Source organism: Podarcis muralis, chromosome 5, assembly GCF_964188315.1.
Source record: "Podarcis muralis chromosome 5, rPodMur119.hap1.1, whole genome shotgun sequence".
Lineage (NCBI taxonomy): Eukaryota > Metazoa > Chordata > Lepidosauria > Squamata > Lacertidae > Podarcis > Podarcis muralis.
The window spans coordinates 85,604,057-85,623,094 of NC_135659.1; the positions used below are offsets into that span (position 1 = coordinate 85,604,057).

Here is a 19,038-nt window from a genome sequence, read left to right on the forward strand (position 1 = left end):
AAAGTGGGAGAAGCAACAAGAGGAACAGCCATTTTAGATCTGGTCCTAACCAATGTTGATGACCTGGTTAGTGGGGTAGAAGTGGAAGGATCATTAGGCGCGAGTGATCATGCTCTTCTGAAGTTTACTATACAGCGGAAAGGAGCAGCCAAGCATACTAGGACTCAATTTCTCGATTTTAAGAAAGCCGACTTCATAAAGCTTAGGGAAGTGCTGGGTGAGATCCCATGGACAGTAATACTAAAAGGAAAGGGAGTTCAAGATGGCTGGGAGTTTGTTAAGAGGGAGATAGTAAAAGCACAACTTCAGGCAATACCAATGAGACGGAAACATGGAAGGTGCCTAAAGAAGCCAGGGTGGCTATCTAAAGAACTTTTAACTGAGTTAAGATTAAAAAAGGATGTGTACAAAAAATGGAAAAGGGGGGAAACCACCAAAGAGGAATTCAAACAAATAGCCAGCACGTGTAGACACAAAGTCAGAAAAGCTAAAGCACAAAATGAACTCAGGCTTGCTAGAGAGGTTAAAAGCAACAAAAAAGGCTTTTATGGGTATGTTCGTAGCAAAAGGAAGAACAAAGAAACCGTGGGGTCACTCAGAGGAGAAGATGGTGAAATGCAAACAGGGGACACAGAAAGGGCTGAACTCCTCAATGCTTTCTTTGCCTCAGTCTTCTCCGATAAAGAAAACAATGCCCGACCTGAAGAATTTGGAGCAAATGATTCAGCAGAGGAAACACAACCCAGAATAACTAAGGAGATAGTACAAGAATACTTGGCTAGTGTAGATGTATTCAAGTCTCCAGGGCCAGATGAACTGCATCCAAGAGTATTAAAAGAACTGGCAGATGTGATCTCAGAACCACTGGCAGTCATCTTTGAGAATTCCTGGAGAACAGGCGAAGTCCCGGCAGACTGGAGGAGGGCAAATGTTGTCCCTATTTTCAAAAAGGGGAAAAGAGAGGACCCAAATAATTACCGCCCAGTCAGTCTGACATCAATACCAGGGAAGATTCTGGAGCAGATAATTAAGCAAACAGTCTGTGAGCACCTAGAAAGGAATGCTGTGATCACCAATAGTCAGCATGGATTTCTGAAAAATAAGTCATGTCAGACTAACCTGATCTCGTTTTTTGACAGAATTACAAGCCTGGTAGATGAAGGGAACGCAGTGGATGTAGTCTACCTTGATTTCAGCAAGGCATTTGACAAGGTGCCCCATGATATTCTTGTAAAGAAGCTGGTAAAATGCGGTCTTGACTATGCTACCACTCAGTGGATTTGTAACTGGCTGACTGACCGAACCCAAAGGGTGCTCATCAATGGTTCCTCTTCATCCTGGAGAAGAGTGACTAGTGGGGTGCCACAGGGTTCTGTCTTGGGCCCGGTCTTATTCAACATCTTTATCAATGACTTGGATGATGGGCTCAAGGGCATCCTGATCAAATTTGCAGATGACACCAAACTGGGAGGGGTGGCTAACACCCCAGAGGACAGGATCACACTTCAAAACGACCTTGACAGATTAGAGAACTGGGCCAAAACAAACAAGATGAATTTTAACAGGGAGAAATGTAAAGTATTGCACTTGGGCAAAAAAAATGAGAGGCACAAATACAAGATGGGGGACACCTGGCTTGAGAGCAGTACATGTGAAAAGGATCTAGGAGTCTTGGTTGACCACAAACTTGACATGAGCCAACAATGTGACGCGGCAGCTAAAAAAGCCAATGCAATTCTGGGCCTCATCAGTAGGAGTATAGCATCTAGATCAAGGGAAGTAATAGTGCCACTGTATTCTGCTCTGGTCAGACCTCACCTGGAGTACTGTGTCCAGTTCTGGGCACCACAGTTCAAGAAGGACAGTGACAAACTCGAACGTGTCCAGAGGAGGGCAACCAAAATGGTCAAAGGCCTGGAAACGATGCCTTATGAGGAACGGCTAAGGGAGCTGGGCATGTTTAGCCTGGAGAAGAGGAGGTTAAGGGGTGATATGATAGCCATGTACAAATATATAAAAGGATGTCACATAGAGGAGGGAGAAAGGCTGTTTTCTGCTGCTCCAGAGAAGCGGACACGGAGCAATGGATCCAAACTACAAGAAAGAAGATTCCACCTAAACATTAGGAAGAACTTCCTGACAGTAAGAGCTGTTCGACAGTGGAATTTGCTGCCAAGGAGTGTGGTGGAGTCTCCTTCTTTGGAGGTCTTTAAGCAGAGGCTTGACAACCATATGTCAGGAGTGCTCTGATGGTGTTTCCTGCTTGGCAGGGGGTTGGACTCGATGGCCCTTGTGGTCTCTTCCAACTCTATGATTCTATGATTCTATGATTCTAAATGTAATAAATAAATAAAAAGCCATCGCCCGATGGCCAACCCAGAATCTCTCAACACTTATAATTTGTACACATATTTATTCCCAATGGAATAAATGGAGCTCCCATTGTTCAGTCCCAGCTCCTGCCAACCTAGCAGTTTGAAAGCACCTCAAAGTGCAAGTAGATAAATAGGTACCGCTCTGGCAGGAAGGTAAACGGTGTTTTTGTGCGCTGTTCTGGTTCGCCAGAAGCGGCTTAGTCATGCTGGCCACATGAGCCAGAAGCTGTACGCCGGCTCCCTCGGCCAATAAAGCGAGATGAGTGCCGCAACCCCAGAGTCGGTCACGACTGGACCTAATGGTCAGGGGTCCCTTTACCTTTACCTTGCCTCAAAGGAATTGGAGGCTATTCTCCCCACCCCTTTTTATCTCATAACAACAACCTTGTGGGGTAAATCAAGACGAGAGGTTGGGACTAGCTGATGGTCATCTAGTGAGCTGAGAGGGGAGCTGAACCTGAGATTATCAGATACCATAGTTTATCTCTGGTTCTTGAAACATGGAGATGGCATAGTTGCAAGCTTCAATGGTGATGTTACATTAGCCGATCAATACTTATTAAAAAATTTCGAGAGCCAACTAATTCATGAGAAGTGACCTTGAGAAAGCATTGTTAAGTTTCTGGAGCTTTGAACCCTATTCAGCTGCTGAATAATACCAGCCACATTAGTCAGCTGTCATTGTTAGGAAAAAATGCTTCTATAGAAATTCAAATAACTTGAGAAGAAGAAAAATGATAACTTGAAATGTTTCCTACAACTGTTTAAAAAGCCAGTTGCTAAAGGAGTGTGGGTTGAGTGAAGTAGAACTATTTAATCAGCTTTTCAGTTACCTCAGAAGTCCCTGATGACTCTTAGGGTGGGGAGGGGGAAATGGGGAAAGAATCTAGAATACCATTTTCTCACAATAAGCCTGTCAACCATTGTGTGATTCCTAAACTACTTTCCTTTACCGCTGCGTTTTAAGGATGCAGCGATATCAATAGACCTGTCTGAAACCTTTGCTCATCTTAAATTATAGCAGATAATTTTATGTTCATCTTTTATATCATGAGCCATAACATAGCAGCCAGCTGCTTGCTGGTATTATAAATGAGATGGGCTACTTTGCTCTGCTGGTGCTTACAGAGAAAACTCTGAAGTGATTTTATTTTATTTTATTAAAGATTTCCTTGGTTTACAAAAGTGCATGCTTTGTCTCCTTTTCCAAGTTGCACAGCCTTTTCCTAGAGATCAGTTACATTTTGTCTGTGTGGTTTGTCTTCTCTCCCTGTCCCCCTTTCCTGGAAAGACAGGCAAGATTCAACAGTTGCATGCAGCAGAGGTAGCAGCCTCCAGCTGTGGTGAACTACAACTCCCGTCAGCCCCAGCCAGCATGACCAATCTTCAGGGATGATGGAGGTTGTAGTCGAACATTTGGAGGGCAACATGCAGTAGGTTCTATGGCAGGCTGTTCACACTTAGACTGCACCATCTTAAGTATCCTACACTGTTGTGTGGTAGGGGGCAGCTTACTGAATTATTTTACAGGGAATTTTACCTATTTTGAAGTAAAAAAATTAAAATTAGCATGTTCAGACCCAGAAACCTCCCCCCTAAATAAATTCACACTTGACTCAAACCTTTGGTTTGATTTTTGGCAGAATTTAGGCCACAACTTTTTTTATTACAACAAGGCTCTGGTTCAACTAGCTCCCTGCACCGTTGCAGGTAGTGCTGACCCAGGGCACCAGCATAGGTCAGCCTAGGGTGAACACCTGGATAAGCAGAAAGCCGGGAACAGGCTATCTCCACCACCCAAATGTCCCCCTGGACTCAGGCATGGGCACAACCCCCTCACAGGGGTTGACCAAACCATCAAGTCTCTGGATTCCTTTAACAGAATACCCTTCACATAGGGATGGCGAGACCGCTCTCCCATCCCTATCACCTGAACCAGAGCCTATCAGCAACCCTACAAGTTGTGATGATTTGCTACGCGGCAGGCGAAACCCAAATGACAACCGCCAATCAGCCAAGTGGGGAAAATTCCTGCCATGCCCCTGTCCCAATGACAGACGACACAAGACGGCATAGGCAAGGTCAAGCGCACAAGCCCTAAAAGTAGGGAGAGGTGGGCAGGTGTTCCGAATGCATGCGCTGAAAGAGTCACGTACATAGGTATATATAAGGTCCCTTGATCCGTTTAGCTTGTGTGCCATTGGCCTGATTAAACCCAGCATCAAGGGACCTACCAATTGGGTGTTGTGGCTAATCAATCAAACCCACCCACAACACAGGGTTTGGTTGCCTGGTCTCACCGCAACACGTGCTCTCTTTAAGGGAGGACCAGATAAGTAGTCGAACATTTGGAGGGCAACATGCAATAGGTTCTATGGCAGGTTGTTCACACTTAGACTGCACCTTCTTAAGTATTCTACGCTGTTGTGTGGGAGAGGGCAGCTTACTGAATTATTTTATAGGGAAATTTACCTGTTTTGAAGTAAAAAATTTAGAATTTGTCAATAGGGATCCTAATAAAATAGGTATAGCTTCAGCGTAGGCTTCCTGTAGTTTAAACTGTAATCCTATACATTTTTACCTGGGATTAAGTCCCATTCAACTCAGTGGGGTTGCTTCTGAGGAGACAGGTATACAGCTGCACTGCAGTTGATAATACATGGTTTTTATTACACTTAAAAAAAATACTTTTGTGTTCAATCTGTTAGCCGCCATCCATCCTCCAACCGCCTCCAGGCACTCACACAGGACCTTCACTGCCTTCAGTGGTTCTGATTTGAAAGAGAGGTAGAGCTGGGTGTCATCTGCATACTCATGAACACCCAGCCCAAACCTCCTGATGATCTCTCCCAGCGACTGCAATGTAGATGTTGAAAAGCATGGGGGAGAGGACAGAACCCTGAGGCACCCCACAAGTGAGAGCCTGAACACTCATCCCCCAACACCACTTTCTGGACATGACCCATGGGAAAGGAGCGGAACCACTGTATAGCAGTGGATGTTGTATGGCTTCCACTGATATGATTTATAAATAAAAAATAGTGTACGTAACCTTATGCTTATTTTATTCTAACTGCAATAATATCCTACACAAAGTCATTTTTTAAAATTGTTTGTCTTGTTTTTATGCTGCTATTTTTGAAAACTCAAACTTATATATATTTTAAAAATGTATATTTACCGACAAAATATGTTTGGAAATGTATGCATTATGATAAAATATGTATTTAAATATACATTTTCTTATAAAATATGTGCTAAGCACTATAGTTTTCAGAACTCAGATTATTGTGCAAACAGGATGGATCAGATTTATGAATAAACATGTGTGAAATTGAGACAATGTTCTTATCCTTACAAGTATGCTATTTCATTATTCCTCTTAAGTCTTGCATCTTCATTTCTTAAGGTATCATGCACACTGTATTTTATTCACTATGTGGTCATAATGCGATTAGTTTTGTTGGCATTACATTACTCACATGAGGCCTACTAACCATCCAAAAATCTGAAATAAAAAAAAAATCCCTCCAAATAATTAATGAATGCCTTAGCAATTCAGTTCAGTAAACTGAAGCTGTCTCTCTATTTGCTTTGGGTACTTTGACTTCTGTAGCTGGAACTAAAAATCTGGAAAATTAAAGGAATGAAAACTTCACTTTAAATATTCATTTCAAATCCCACAGAAAGCAGAAAGGTGAGGTGTGAAAAGGGGGAGCACAATAACAGCCTTTCCCCCCCTGTCTTATAAATAGCAAGACGACTGGTTAAGTCAGCCTGAAAAACAGACATAAAAGAAAATTACTGCCAGTACGCTAAGCCTGACACATTTATAAGTGGAGAGCAGAAATTTAAGATGATTTTTTCCCCCAGCTGGTTATTCAGTGTAGAAGGCTCCATGTTGGATAGGGGGAATATAACAACATTTTTAATTTTTTTTTACAAAAATGTTTTCAAACATAGCTATGCAACAAAGCCACCATATTTCTGATTTGTGCACTCATTACAATGCTTCGAGAAGAAAGGCTATTCCTCTACTAAATGTGCTCAGTGTTTATTTTCTCGGCATTATAAAATGCCCAGGTCTGAGAAACAACTTCCTCCTTTGCAAAAAATTATTTACTCTGATGTCTGGCTCACAAAAGCAGTTCGCTTATACAGGAAAGATACCCATCTGTTCCAGATTCAGGGTGTACTTTGAGCATAAATGCTGAACAGGGCACCTGTTTGACTGAAAAATGCAGGAGGTTCGGACATTTCATCTATTTGTTATCATGCTTCACTATCACCAGGAGTGTAATTATAAAGCGTGTTCTCTTAAAAGAGAGAGCACGTGTTGCGGATGGGGCCAAACAAAACCCCCAGTTAGTGACTAGGCCATTGATGGCAATGGCCTGGAGCAGATTGGAGGAAGCTGTTACTGGGGTAAATTTGATGTTGCCAATTTAGGGGTGGGATCAATGTCCTTATATATGTAGGGTCCACAGCTTTCTCTTTCTCTTTCGCTGTGGACATCGGATCTTCTATACCGGAGTGAAACAGCGAAGGAAATCTTGGTCGTATTGATCTTAGCTTTTACCTTTCTTTTCTTTTGCACTTTTAATTTATCCCCAATCGATTGGTTAAGTTGATTTTGAATTTAGTATTATTATTTTAATTTTCTTCCCTGTTATTTTTCCCTGTCTTCTCTCTGCGGGGGGGGGGGGGGTTGGAATCGCCTGGTCCCGTCGGTCTACGGCCCGCTCTCGGCCGGGCCATTGCGGGACGGGAAGGCTCTAACGACGAGGGCCGGGTCGCTGCTGTGCCCTTGTTTGGCCCGGCTGGGCCTGCCCTTTGGATCACCTCCTGTCCCCTGACCTACGGCCGACCGCTTCTGGGGCCTGCCGTTGCTGCGGCGGGGCGGCCGCGGTTCGGCCGTTACCCCCCTCCCCCCTCCCCCCCTTCCCCCTTTAAGCTCACTCGGCAGCCTCATCCGCGGCTCGCCTTTCCTCCAGGGCCCCGCTGTTGCCACGGCTGTTGCGCGGCCTATCGGCGAGGCGCTTGGATCGCCCGCGGCCGGATCGGGCCCGGCCGGGCCTCCGGAGCCGGGCTGTTGGTCGCGTCCGGCGGCGCGGCGTTTAGCCCGCGGCCCGCTTCGGCGTGCTTGGGGCCTGCACGGCCTTGTCCGCCTTTTCGGCGTCGAGGCCTGAGGGTTCCCGGGGCTCGCGGTTGCGGCGGCTGCGGCGGCTGCGGCGCGCGGCCCGCCGGGGGCGCATCGATCGCCCGCGACTGGATCGGCTCCGGCCGGGCTTGCCGCGCCGCGCGGTAGGCCACCACCGGTGGCGCGGGGATCATCTGCGGCCGGGGCCTGTGCAGCCCGGGCCGCCTTTCCTGATTTTGAGGCCCGTGGGGCCTCTCGGCTAGTGCTCGGGAGAGCGGTTAACCGCCTCCTTCCCCCTTCCTCACCCCTCCCGTCCCTTGGCGTGCCTGCTAGGGGTGCCGTAGGGGCCGTTCGGGCCGCGGAGCCTTACCTGCGCCGCGGGGGCCTCCCCATCTGGTGCCTGGGGGCTCCCGGTGTCTTGACCCCTGGTTGCTGGCCCAGCGCCAGCCGTGCTCCGCCATTTTGGGTGGCAATTTGGCGGGAGCGCCATCTTGCCCCTGTTTCAATAAGGGAGGCCTCTGCTGGCCGGAACTGGTAACAGCAGGGTCTCTTTGTGTTAGCTTCCCTGCAGTGACCCCTAGTGGCCAATCCGGTATTGCAGGGATTGGTGACTTTTACCTTTTCAGGTTGCCTGCAGTTCATACAAAACCATAAACATTGCTTAAACACTGATTTGGTCTCTGAATAGTCAGAGGCGTTGGGTTATTCCTACCAGCTGGTTTTCTTATTCTCTTTAATTTTGCTATTTGTATCGTTTTACCTTATTGTAGTATTAAGTAATCGTACTTGATCTTGATTTAAGCTCAATTGGTCATATCTCCTTTTATTGGATTTTCTGTTTAAACCAGTAGCAGGCATGGCCCCAAAGAAGGCGTCGAGGAAGTCGGATCCTGCCATCACGGCTAAGCGGCCCATAAAAGGCCCATCTCAGGCTTTGCGTTCTCCTCAACCTGGCCAGTCGTTACAACGCGTCCGATCCATGGTCTCTAGTTTGGCTGGCGACCCCGTGGCTCTGGCAAGGATGGAGGCGGAGTTGGATGGTCTTATGCATCGCCGCTCGACCCCGTCAACGTCTTCTGTCACGATCGCTCCCCCTGTGGATGCTTCGTCTCCACCGTCTTCATCCAGTGAAGGGGAGGGAGAGCTGCTACCAGCAAGTGGCTACTCGCCTGACGTGCCACAGGCCCGGTCCCCGGTGCCGCCTGTGTTACAAGTGGCCATGCCACGGGGTCGGGTCTCCGCCCGGGCGGGGGCAAGAAAGAGGGCACCGGCACGGGGTCTTGCTGTGCGGGGCTTACCTGTGCAGCCTGCAGTTGCGGGCAGTTCGACCTCTGGTCACTCACAGGCTGTGTCTTTCCAGTCACTTCCAGCTACTCCGCAGCAGGGCGATGCTTCAGAGTCGTCGGTCGAGGATAGCCTCCCTCTTCCTCCGAAGACATCCTCAGGTGGTCATCGCCGCCATAAGAGAAGTTCTAGGAGGCGTGCCAAGAGGAGGCGTAGGGACACCTCATCCTCTTCGTCAGGTGCGTCATCTCAAAGTTCTAGCAGTGACGAGGAAGCGCCCCTTAAATTATACTGGGGTTTTGGGGAAACCTCGGGGCTCCCGAAATGGGTTTGGGAACGGCGGGCAAATTCCCATAGGGCTCGGTATGGCGCAGTGCAAGACTGCTTGGAGGGGGTCCTGGTGCAGGACGTAAAGGTCTCCACCAATTCGGCCAGGGACATCATTCCAGGGGCTCACCTGTCAGCCAAGTTACGTTCCAGGATATTGGACGGCCGCTATGTTGATATATTCAGCCTAGCCCCCCCCCTTGGAAGGCCAGGAACCTCTGGATAAGGGCCTACCTGCTCAAAAGAAGCGGTTGGTCATAGCTAAGGCAGATAGGACCTTTGAGCGTTGGTTAGACAGTTTCCAGGTTTTTGCTGGAGTTGTGGCTGCGGCTTATCCCAGGAGATCCTTACACCTTTGGGTGTATTTATCCATAGTCCGTTCCGCCTTCACAATGGCGGGAGAAACTGCTGCGCTTGCTTACGATCAGAATTTTAGGCGTAGGGCGGCAAAGATCCCTACGGCCCGCTGGGATCGTAAGGACTTGGACGTTTGGACCACTTACGTGGCCCCCCGTATAGACAAGAAGGTTCCTGATACCCAAAAATTCAAGGTTGCCCCTACAAGGCTAGGTCGTAAGCCTTTTTGCTGGGATTTCAATAAGGGTGCTTGCTCACGGCAATCCTGTAAGTACGCGCATATGTGTGACAAGTGTTCAGGGAACCACTCCGGGTCCGCGTGTCTGGGAGGCCGCCGCCCCTTTCGGAAAGGCGGGGGCTCTCAGCAGCCCCCAAAAGCCGCTCCCCAAGCCCCTGCCGCGGGAGCCGGAAAGTAGTATGATTTCCTCTTTAGCCTACACCCCGGTAAGGCTACAGCCGTTACTTTCTTTGTTGCAATCGTACCCTGATGCCAAATCGGCATCCTATTTGCGGGAAGGTTTTTCTTTAGGTTTTAGGATCCCGGTGGTCTTTACCCCGGTTGCCAGGAACCCAGCGAACCAGAAATCAATTAGAGAGTTGCCAGAGGTGGCGCGTAAGAAAATTGGTAAGGAGCTAGCTTTGCGTCGCATGGCTGGTCCTTTCGCCACCCCCCCTTTTCCCAATCTGCATATCTCACCTTTGGGGATTGTTCCCAAAAAAGCACCGGGTGAATTTCGCCTAATTCATAATCTCTCACACCCTAGAGGCACGTCGGTAAATGACGCGATTCCCCCGGAGCTTTGTTCGGTGAGGTACGCTTCTCTTGATCACGCAATCAAGATGATTCGGAAATTCGGGACAGGTGCCTTGCTGGCAAAGTGTGATATTGAATCAGCATTTCGGCTGCTTCCAATTCATCCTGACGATTTTTGGTTGCTGGGATTTCAGTTCGAAGGTAGTTTTTACTTCGATAAGGCTATGCCCATGGGCTGCTCAGTTGCCTGTGCGGCTTTTGAGTGTTTTAGTTCATTTTTGGAGTGGGCTTTGCGTGAAAAAACCGGTTTGAGCGGTGTCACGCATTATCTCGATGATTTTTTGGTCGCCTCGGCTGGCAATACAGGGGATTGTGTAGTCATGTTGCAGGCCTTTGCTTCCTTAACGGAAGATCTGGGTGTTCCTTTAGCGGATGGAAAGACCGAGGGTCCTTCTACGCAACTGACTTATTTGGGTATCTTGTTGGATACCGTGGCCCAAACTTCTAGCTTGCCGCTTGACAAAATAGCCAATTTGAGAAAGGTTATTGAGGATACGATTCCTTTAAGGAAGGTTTCCCTGCGGCAACTTCAGTCATTACTGGGCCATCTGAATTTCGCTTGCAGGGTGGTCTCCCCAGGGCGACCATTTTGCTCCCGCTTGGCCAGACTTACCTCGGGTTTGCGGGCCCCGCATCACAGGGTCCGCCTTCCTTCTCAGGTGAGGGCTGACCTGGCTATTTGGCTGGAATTCTTGCAGGAGTTCAATGGGGTATCGTTGTGGCAGGACACTTTGAACCTCCACAACGACTTCCAGGTGCACTCTGATGCTGCGGGGTCCTTGGGGTTTGGCTTGTACTGGGACGGCAGGTGGTGTGCTGAGCGTTGGCCCCCGGCTTGGCAGGGGCAGGCTATAACTCGGGATTTAACCTTTCTTGAGTTTTTTCCCATTGTAGTGGCAGTGCACTTATGGGTCGAGCATTTCAGGGATCATCGCGTTTGTTTTTGGACTGATAACCAGGCGGTGGTGAATGTACTGGCCAAGCAGTCTTCACGATCCCCTAGGGTATCTGCCCTTCTTCGGGACTTCGTTTTACACTGCTTGCGTTTTAACATTGTGTTTTCTGCCCGCTTTGTCCCGGGAATTTCTAACGAAATTGCTGATGCTCTGTCCCGTTTTCAGATGGAGCGTTTCAGGTCCTTGGTGCCAGTGGCTCGAGACCGTCCGGAAATTTTCCCGGATCATCTCTGGAAACTTGGCAGAACTTAGTCTTGCAGGGAGTAGCTGCATCTGTTGCACCTTCTACCTTGAGGACCTATGAAAAGGCCTGGGCGGATTTTTTATTATTTAATGGGCAGTCTGCAGGGGAAGTTACCACCTCCCATTCCACCTCCCAGGTGCTCCGGTATCTGGCACATCTATTCCAGATGCGTCGTGCAGCTAGGACCCTACGTCTGCATTCTGCAGCAATTTCCTTTTTCAATAAGTCATTTTTTGACAAGGATCCGTGTGGGAAGTTCGTAGTGCGGAGGGCCTTGGAGGGATGGGGGCGCCTCACTCCTTCTAGGCCCATTTCCAGACGGCCTATTACATTTGATTTACTAGCGCAGATGCGGGCTAAGCTGCGGAGCATCTGTTGGTCGAAATTTGAGGCTAGGCTATTTTCAGCAGCCTTTTCATTAGCTTTCTTTGGGGCCCTGAGAGTCGGAGAGGTGGTCCTTGAGCCCAAACAGGGCGGAGGTTCGAGGGGTTTGCTAGTGCAGGATGTTAGTGTGTCTACAGCGTACCTGCTGGTTAATGTCAGGAATTCAAAGACGGACCAACTAGGCAGGGGCGCTGTTATTACACTCCCTGCGACTGGTGAAAGTGGCCCTTGCCCAGTGAAGGACATTACGAAGTACTTAGCCTTGCGTCCTGGTGGCGAAGGGCCCCTGTTCATTCACGAAAATGGCCGCCCGCTGGTGAGACGACAGTTTACGGGCGTTTTGCGTAAGGCCGTGGAGGCTTGCGGCCTCCCGGCTTCCGAGTTTGCCCCTCATTCATTTAGGATTGGAGCGGCTACAACTGCTGCCCACTGGGGTTTGTCAGCAAAGAGGATAAAGGACCTGGGGAGGTGGCGATCAGATGCATTCAAAGCCTACGTGCGGAAATAATGCATTGTTGTACTTACATGTGTGTGTTTCAACCCTAGGTCGGGCTGCTATCCGCATCTGGATAGTAGGGCACAGTATTGTGCACTGGGCTGCGGACAGAGCTCGCCAGTCCGGACTGGGTGATGGCCTAGGATTTCCGCAGCACGTACATGTGTCCTGGATCTCCAGACGGGGGATGCTGTGGAGGGAATTTTTACCTCTCATGCGAAGGCGTGTCTTCCAGTTGGGCCCTCCTACAGCGATCGTGGTGCAGCTCGGGGAGAACGATATGGTTTCCTCGTCCTGCTACGGGCTGCGTGCTGCCATATTACAGGACCTTGGGGAGCTGGCGGCACTGGTGCCGTCAACTAAGTTAATTTGGTCACAGCTATTGCAACGCCGTATTTGGCGAGGTAGTCCTTGCCCAGCTGCCACCGAACGTGTAAGGAAGCGGATTAATTCCGCGGCAAGCAAGCTGGTGGTGAATCTGGGTGGGTCTGTGATCCCTCACCCTCTGATTTCATTCAAGGCGACCGAATTTTACAGGGATGACGGGGTTCATCTCTCGCCGGTTGGGAATGATGTCTGGTTGGATGCTATGGTGTCCAGGCTGAGGGTGTGGCTTAATTTATGAGTGGTTGGCGGCGAGCGTAGGGCTCGATTGGCGGTTAGGCATTGGTTAAAATTGGTTGGTGGAGGGGTATGGATTGGCTGTGCCTGCCCCTCCAATGCTGCTGCTAACGGGTATTCCGTTAAAGGAATTCTGAAGCTTACCATCCCCTTTGTCCAAACCCTGACGGCAGGGTGCGGGCCGCGTAAGCTTCAAGGAACATGCGCGGAGTAGCTGAGGGCCTGTGACGCAGCTCCCGCTGACTCTGTCCCATGTTCCTCCGAGACTGACTTGGGAGTCAGAGCTGTCCCCCATGGCGGGGGGTGACAGATAGTCATAACCAATGCCTAAGCAACCACTCTCAATTTGTATGCAAATAAAGTTGTGGCCAAAAAAATTATGCCAAAAACCATAAACAAAAATTATGTGTGATGTCTGAGTTATTGGGGTAGGGGGTTTTGGGGGACCTCAGCACGCAAAGCGTGTTCTCTTAAAAGAGAGAGCACGTGTTGCGGATGGGGCCAAACAAAACCCCCAGTTAGTGACTAGGCCATTGATGGCAATGGCCTGGAGCAGATTGGAGGAAGCTGTTACTGGGGTAAATTTGATGTTGCCAATTTAGGGGTGGGATCAATGTCCTTATATATGTAGGGTCCACAGCTTTCTCTTTCTCTTTCGCTGTGGACATCGGATCTCCCGCCCGCCCTCCCTTGTTTGGGCTTCCGCTTTGACCTTGCTCTGCCTGTCATGGGGTCGTTCGCATTGGTGCGGGGGCCCAGTAGGAATTTGTCCAATTGGCTGATTAGTGCGTGCCTTTTGGGTTTTGCCTACTGCTTAGCAAATCGTCACAACTTGTAAGGTTGGCGGTTAGGCATTGGTTAAAATTGGTTGGTGGAGGGGTATGGATTGGCTGTGCCTGCCCCTCCAATGCTGCTGCTAACGGGTATTCCGTTAAAGGAATTCTGAAGCTTACCATCCCCTTTGTCCAAACCCTGACGGCAGGGTGCGGGCCGCGTAAGCTTCAAGGAACATGCGCGGAGTAGCTGAGGGCCTGTGACGCAGCTCCCGCTGACTCTGTCCCATGTTCCTCCGAGACTGACTTGGGAGTCAGAGCTGTCCCCCATGGCGGGGGGTGACAGATAGTCATAACCAATGCCTAAGCAACCACTCTCAATTTGTATGCAAATAAAGTTGTGGCCAAAAAAATTATGCCAAAAACCATAAACAAAAATTATGTGTGATGTCTGAGTTATTGGGGTAGGGGGTTTTGGGGGACCTCAGCACGCAATGGGTGTCACTCTTTGGCTGCAAATCTGCCTCATTACTTTTCAGCACAAACCTTGAGAGGGGAAAAACAGTATAATAGAGACTTCATAAGGTGGGATCTATTGCCAGTTATTGAACTGAAAACACACTTGCTTCCTCTTTGTTAATTGAACTTTTAGACCATTCTTCATTATAAAGAATCACAAAGCACTTTCCAAAATATTATAAAACCACATATCATGACAAAAATGGCAATTAAACACAGTTTTTCAGCTGTAACTTGCCATAACTTTGCTCTGTCACCTTTGCCATTCTAAGATGACAAGGGAGATGTTCACGGTGAGTTTTGGCACCTCTTTCTCTCTCAAAAAAAAATAGCACTAAAATTCTCCATCAAATACAAAATCATTGCAGATTAAACCAACAATTGTCATGGGGCAACACAGTTTTTCAGCTGTAACTTGCCATAACTTTGCTCAATCACCTTTGCCATTCTAAGATGACAAGGGAGGCGTTCACGGTGAGTTTTGGCACCTCTTTCTCTTGGAAAAAAATAGCACTAAAATTATACACCAAATACAAAATAATTGCAGATTAAACCAACAATTGCCATGGGGGTGGGTGGGGGCCTAGTGGCTACATTTGGAATTTTGATAAAGGGCTGAGTGTGGCCATCCAAAAATGGCTGTTGTGGGGTGTGACATAATGGTTGCCATGGGGGGCACAGCATAAAACAACATGGCTGCCACAACTCAAAGAGCAGAAAGAGGACCATGAAATGGTGTAGACTTTGTTCCCATCAGCCCAATAAAAGCACATACAACAGCTGCTGCTGCACTCACAGAGGGAAGCTCTTTGCACCTCTCCTCTGTTTGGAACTAAAAGGGAAGGTCGGTGTCGATTTCTTGCATCCAGTGTAACGTGGGCATTTTAAAGGGACATGTTCGATACAGGAGAGACAAAGCCAGTGACAAATCCCCAAATGCTCCAACCTTCTTTTTCCTATAGGAGTTGCTCCATATCCCTGATGAATCTGGTTGTCTTTTCCTGAACCTTTTCTAACTCTACAATATCCTTTAAAAAAAATTGTTAACAATTTTAACATAACAAATTATCAAAACATATCATATTCATTATTTTCCCCCTTTTCCATCCCCCCTTTCAAACCCTCCCCTCCCCAGAGACTTCCCTCAGCTCCTCTCTATGATTTCTCAGCACATATTATTATGTTATAAAATTATACATACCCTTACATTATCTATCTACCATGTTACCAACCAATAAATTTGTGTATGTTTATTCAAAACCTGCCAAGGAGTCCAATTCATTTTGTTTTGTCTTTTTAGATAAATTGTAAAAAGCTCCCATTCTTCCTTAAAGTCACAGTTGTCACAGGTGATTGAGCGAGTGGTTGCTGAACAACTCCAGGCACGCCTGGAAGAAGCGGACCATTTGGATCCCTTCCAGTCGGGATTCAGGCCTCATCATGGGACTGAAACTGCCTTGGTCGCACTGGTTGATGATCTCCGGCGGGCTAGGGACAAAGGTGAGAGCTGTTTCCTAGTTCTGCTGGATCTCTCAGCGGCGTTTGATACCATCGACCATAACATCCTTCTGAACCGTCTTGAGGGGCTGGGAGCTGGGGGCACTGTCATACAGTGGTTCCGCTCCTTCCTCCTGGGCCGTGTTCAGAAAGTGGTGGTGGGGGATGAGTGTTCAGACCCCTGGGCCCTCACTTGTGGGGTGCCTCAGGGCTCTGTCCTCTCCCCCATGCTTTTCAACATTTACATGCAGCCACTGGGAGAGATCATCAGGAGGTTTGGGCTGGGTGTTCATCAGTATGCGGATGATACCCAGCTCTACCTCTCTTTTAAATCAGAACCAGTGAAGGCGGTGAAGGTCCTGTGTGAGTGCCTGGAGGCGGTTGGAGGATGGATGGCGGCTAACAGTTTGAGGTTGAATCCCGACAAGACAGAAGTACTGTTTTGGGGGGACAGGAGGCGGGCAGGTGTGGAGGATTCCCTGGTCCTGAATGGGGTAACTGTGCCCCTGAAGGACCAGGTGCGCAGCCTGGGAGTCATTTTGGACTCACAGCTGTCCATGGAGGCACAGGTCAAATCTGTATCCAGGGCAGCTGTTTACCAGCTCCATCTGGTACGTAGGCTGAGACCCTATCTGCCTGCGGACTGTCTTGCCAGAGTGGTGCATGCTCTGGTTATCTCCCGCTTGGACTACTGCAATGCGCTCTACGTGGGGCTACCTTTGAAGGTGACCCGGAAACTACAACTAATCCAGAATGCGGCAGCTAGACTGGTGACTGGGTGCGGCCGCCGAGACCATATAACACCGGTCTTGAAAGACCTACATTGGCTCCCAGTAAGTTTCCGAGCACAATTGAAAGTGTTGGTGCTGACCTTTAAAGCCCTAAACGGCCTTGGTCCAGTATATCTGAAGGAGCGTCTCCACCCCCATCGTTCTGCCCAGACACTGAGGTCCAGCTCCGAGGGCCTTCTGGCGGTTCCCTCACTACGAGAGGTCAAGTTACAGGGAACCAGGCAGAGGGCCTTCTCAGTAGTGGCGCCCGCCCCGTGGAACGCCCTCCCATCAGATGTCAAAGCGATAAACAACTACCTGACATTCAGAAGACATCTGAAGGCAGCCCTGTTCAGGGAAGTTTTTAATATGTGACATTTTAGTGTATTTTTTATCTTTGTTGGAAGCCGCCCAGAGTGGCTGGGGAAACCCAGCCAGATGGGCGGGGTACAAATAATAAATTATTATTATTATTATTATTATTATTATTATTATTATTATTATTGTCCTTCTCCTGCAATTTGTATGTCACTTTGGCCAACTCTGCGTAGCTCATCAATTTCTCTTGCCACTGTTCTTTCATTGGGATTTCCTCATTCTTCCATCCTTGTGCTATCAAGACTCTTGCCGCTGTTGTAGCATACAATATCCTTTTGAAGGTATGACGATAAGAACTTTACACAGCAGATTCCTATGTAAAGCACCCCCACAGCCTAAAATGCCAACCACAGGACCTCAAACCTTGCAAACCAAGGCTGATCTGCTTGTATGGTCAAGAAACAAACCAACACTTCTTTGGCCCATATGTGACCAGCTATTCTTACACTACAGGGAGCGTAAAGCAAATGTGGAAGAGGCCTGGCTGGGCAATTCCACCTCATGTCTGTGCCTGCAGTCTTCCAAAGTGGGCAGGTGAGTGTCCTTGTAGAATTATGGCCCTCTTTCTTTGCTGCAGACTTGGAATGAAGTTATGGTTCATTATAGCAGTAAAAAAATAAGGGGCAGTGGATTCCACTCTTGCACTCCCATGAGTCACAATGAAATGTTTCTATCCCTCATGGAGGTAGAGGTGAGTTTGAATATTGTGACACAGACGTTTGGATCTGAGCAAGCTGCTCCTATTAAAATCTGGTAGGGACTGTTAAGTAGCCATGCTCTCCAATGGGAGCAATATCCCTGCTCAGCTTCTGATGATGCTTTCAGAGCTGCCGTAGGCCACATTGTCCGGTTATGATCAAAACCTTTGCCGTTTCTTCTCTCTGCTTTTGTCCCTTTCCAATACCCCACTGCAAGGAGAGACCCCCCCTCAGCATTAACCATGCAAATGCCTTTGAAAAGTGAAAGCACTCCCTGTGACATGCTTTCTTTGCCTCCCTTCTGAGACAAAATGGTTGGCAGGGAGGATGGGGAGGACAGATGTTTTCCGGCTCAAAATGACAACATCCCCATCTGTTGGCAGCAGTTTCCTGCAGCTTCTGAGCACTGGTCCCCATATCTTCAAATGTCTAACAGATGGCGAGTTACAAACTATCTAAACTGCTTTGAAGCCGAGAAGAATGTAAAAATCAAAGAGGATCCACTTTTGGAAATATGTTCCACTCTAATGATAGTGTACGGCACAGCAAAGCTTATTTACTTATTAGTGTTTCCAGACAGGAAATACCAACCTCAGCTCATTAAAGCCAGCAAAATTCTATTACAATCAAAAGAGGGAATTGCAAAGGATTGTGCTGTTTATTCCAGAACTCCCTAAACCAACAGCCCTCTCCATGAGCTAAAGAGGAGGGCCGGCCCTATCATGAGGCAACTGCCTCAGGCGGCAGATGTTAAGGAGGCACATTCCCTTCTAACGTAGGATACAGCTGTGTATTCCATGCTGCCTGTTCTGCTCCAGCTACTGGGTGTGAAACAGGGAGGTGCTTTCTTAGGCGGCAAAATATCTTGGAGCAGCTCTAGCAGAGAGGGAAAGTGGGCACAGAGGTGCTAGGGGTGCTTTGGTTCCACCCAAATGGTGTGCGGCACCCTTCAGTGCTGCCCCAGACTTTGACATGGCCACCTGAGGTGGGGAAGCCTTCATACATCCATGAGGAGGCTTCCCAGGATTTCACAACTCTGTGCAAGCGAGTTCCAGTATCTGGGGAAGGATGCACATGAAGAGGTAAAAGCAGAAAGGCTTCCCTAACTCAGAGAGCTACATTAATTAATGGATGGCAGGGCTGGGAGGGATCTACAATATTTTGGAGCAGGGCCCAAAATACAATGCCGGACCCCCTTCTCTACTTGCCAGCTCCTCAAGGTCCTCAGCTTTCAGAGTATCTGGTTCTTCCTCTTTGGACTCCATGGCTGGTCTCAGGTCAGAGCTAGGCATGAAAGAACTGAGTCGGTTTTCTGCCCACCTTTATTTGGCAGTTTGTAGGAGGCATAGTAAGGGACGTGGGTGGTGCTGTGGGTTAAACCACAGAGCCTAGGGCTTGCTGATCA

General features: G+C 48.4%; 1 protein-coding gene across 1 annotated transcript; it reads left to right on the forward strand.

The window, feature by feature from the left end:
- Positions 1-8,371: 8,371 nt before the first annotated feature.
- LOC144327882 (uncharacterized) lies at positions 8,372-13,002 on the forward strand. Its single transcript, XM_077929516.1, has 2 exons — positions 8,372-9,038; positions 12,428-13,002. Exons 1-2 carry the CDS (start codon positions 8,372-8,374, stop codon positions 13,000-13,002), a joined length of 1,242 nt encoding a protein of 413 aa, XP_077785642.1.
- Positions 13,003-19,038: the final 6,036 nt, after the last annotated feature.

What these genes read in the sequence shown, in the direction of transcription:
- LOC144327882 (XM_077929516.1), top strand. Translation starts at nt 8,372, where the DNA reads ATGGCCCCAAAGAAGGCGTCGAGGAAGTCGGATCCTGCCATCACGGCT. An exon ending in CACCTCATCCTCTTCGTCAG is followed by an intron (nt 9,039 to 12,427) that starts GTGCGTCATCTC and finishes TTTCAACCCTAG; the next exon opens with GTCGGGCTGCTATCCGCATC.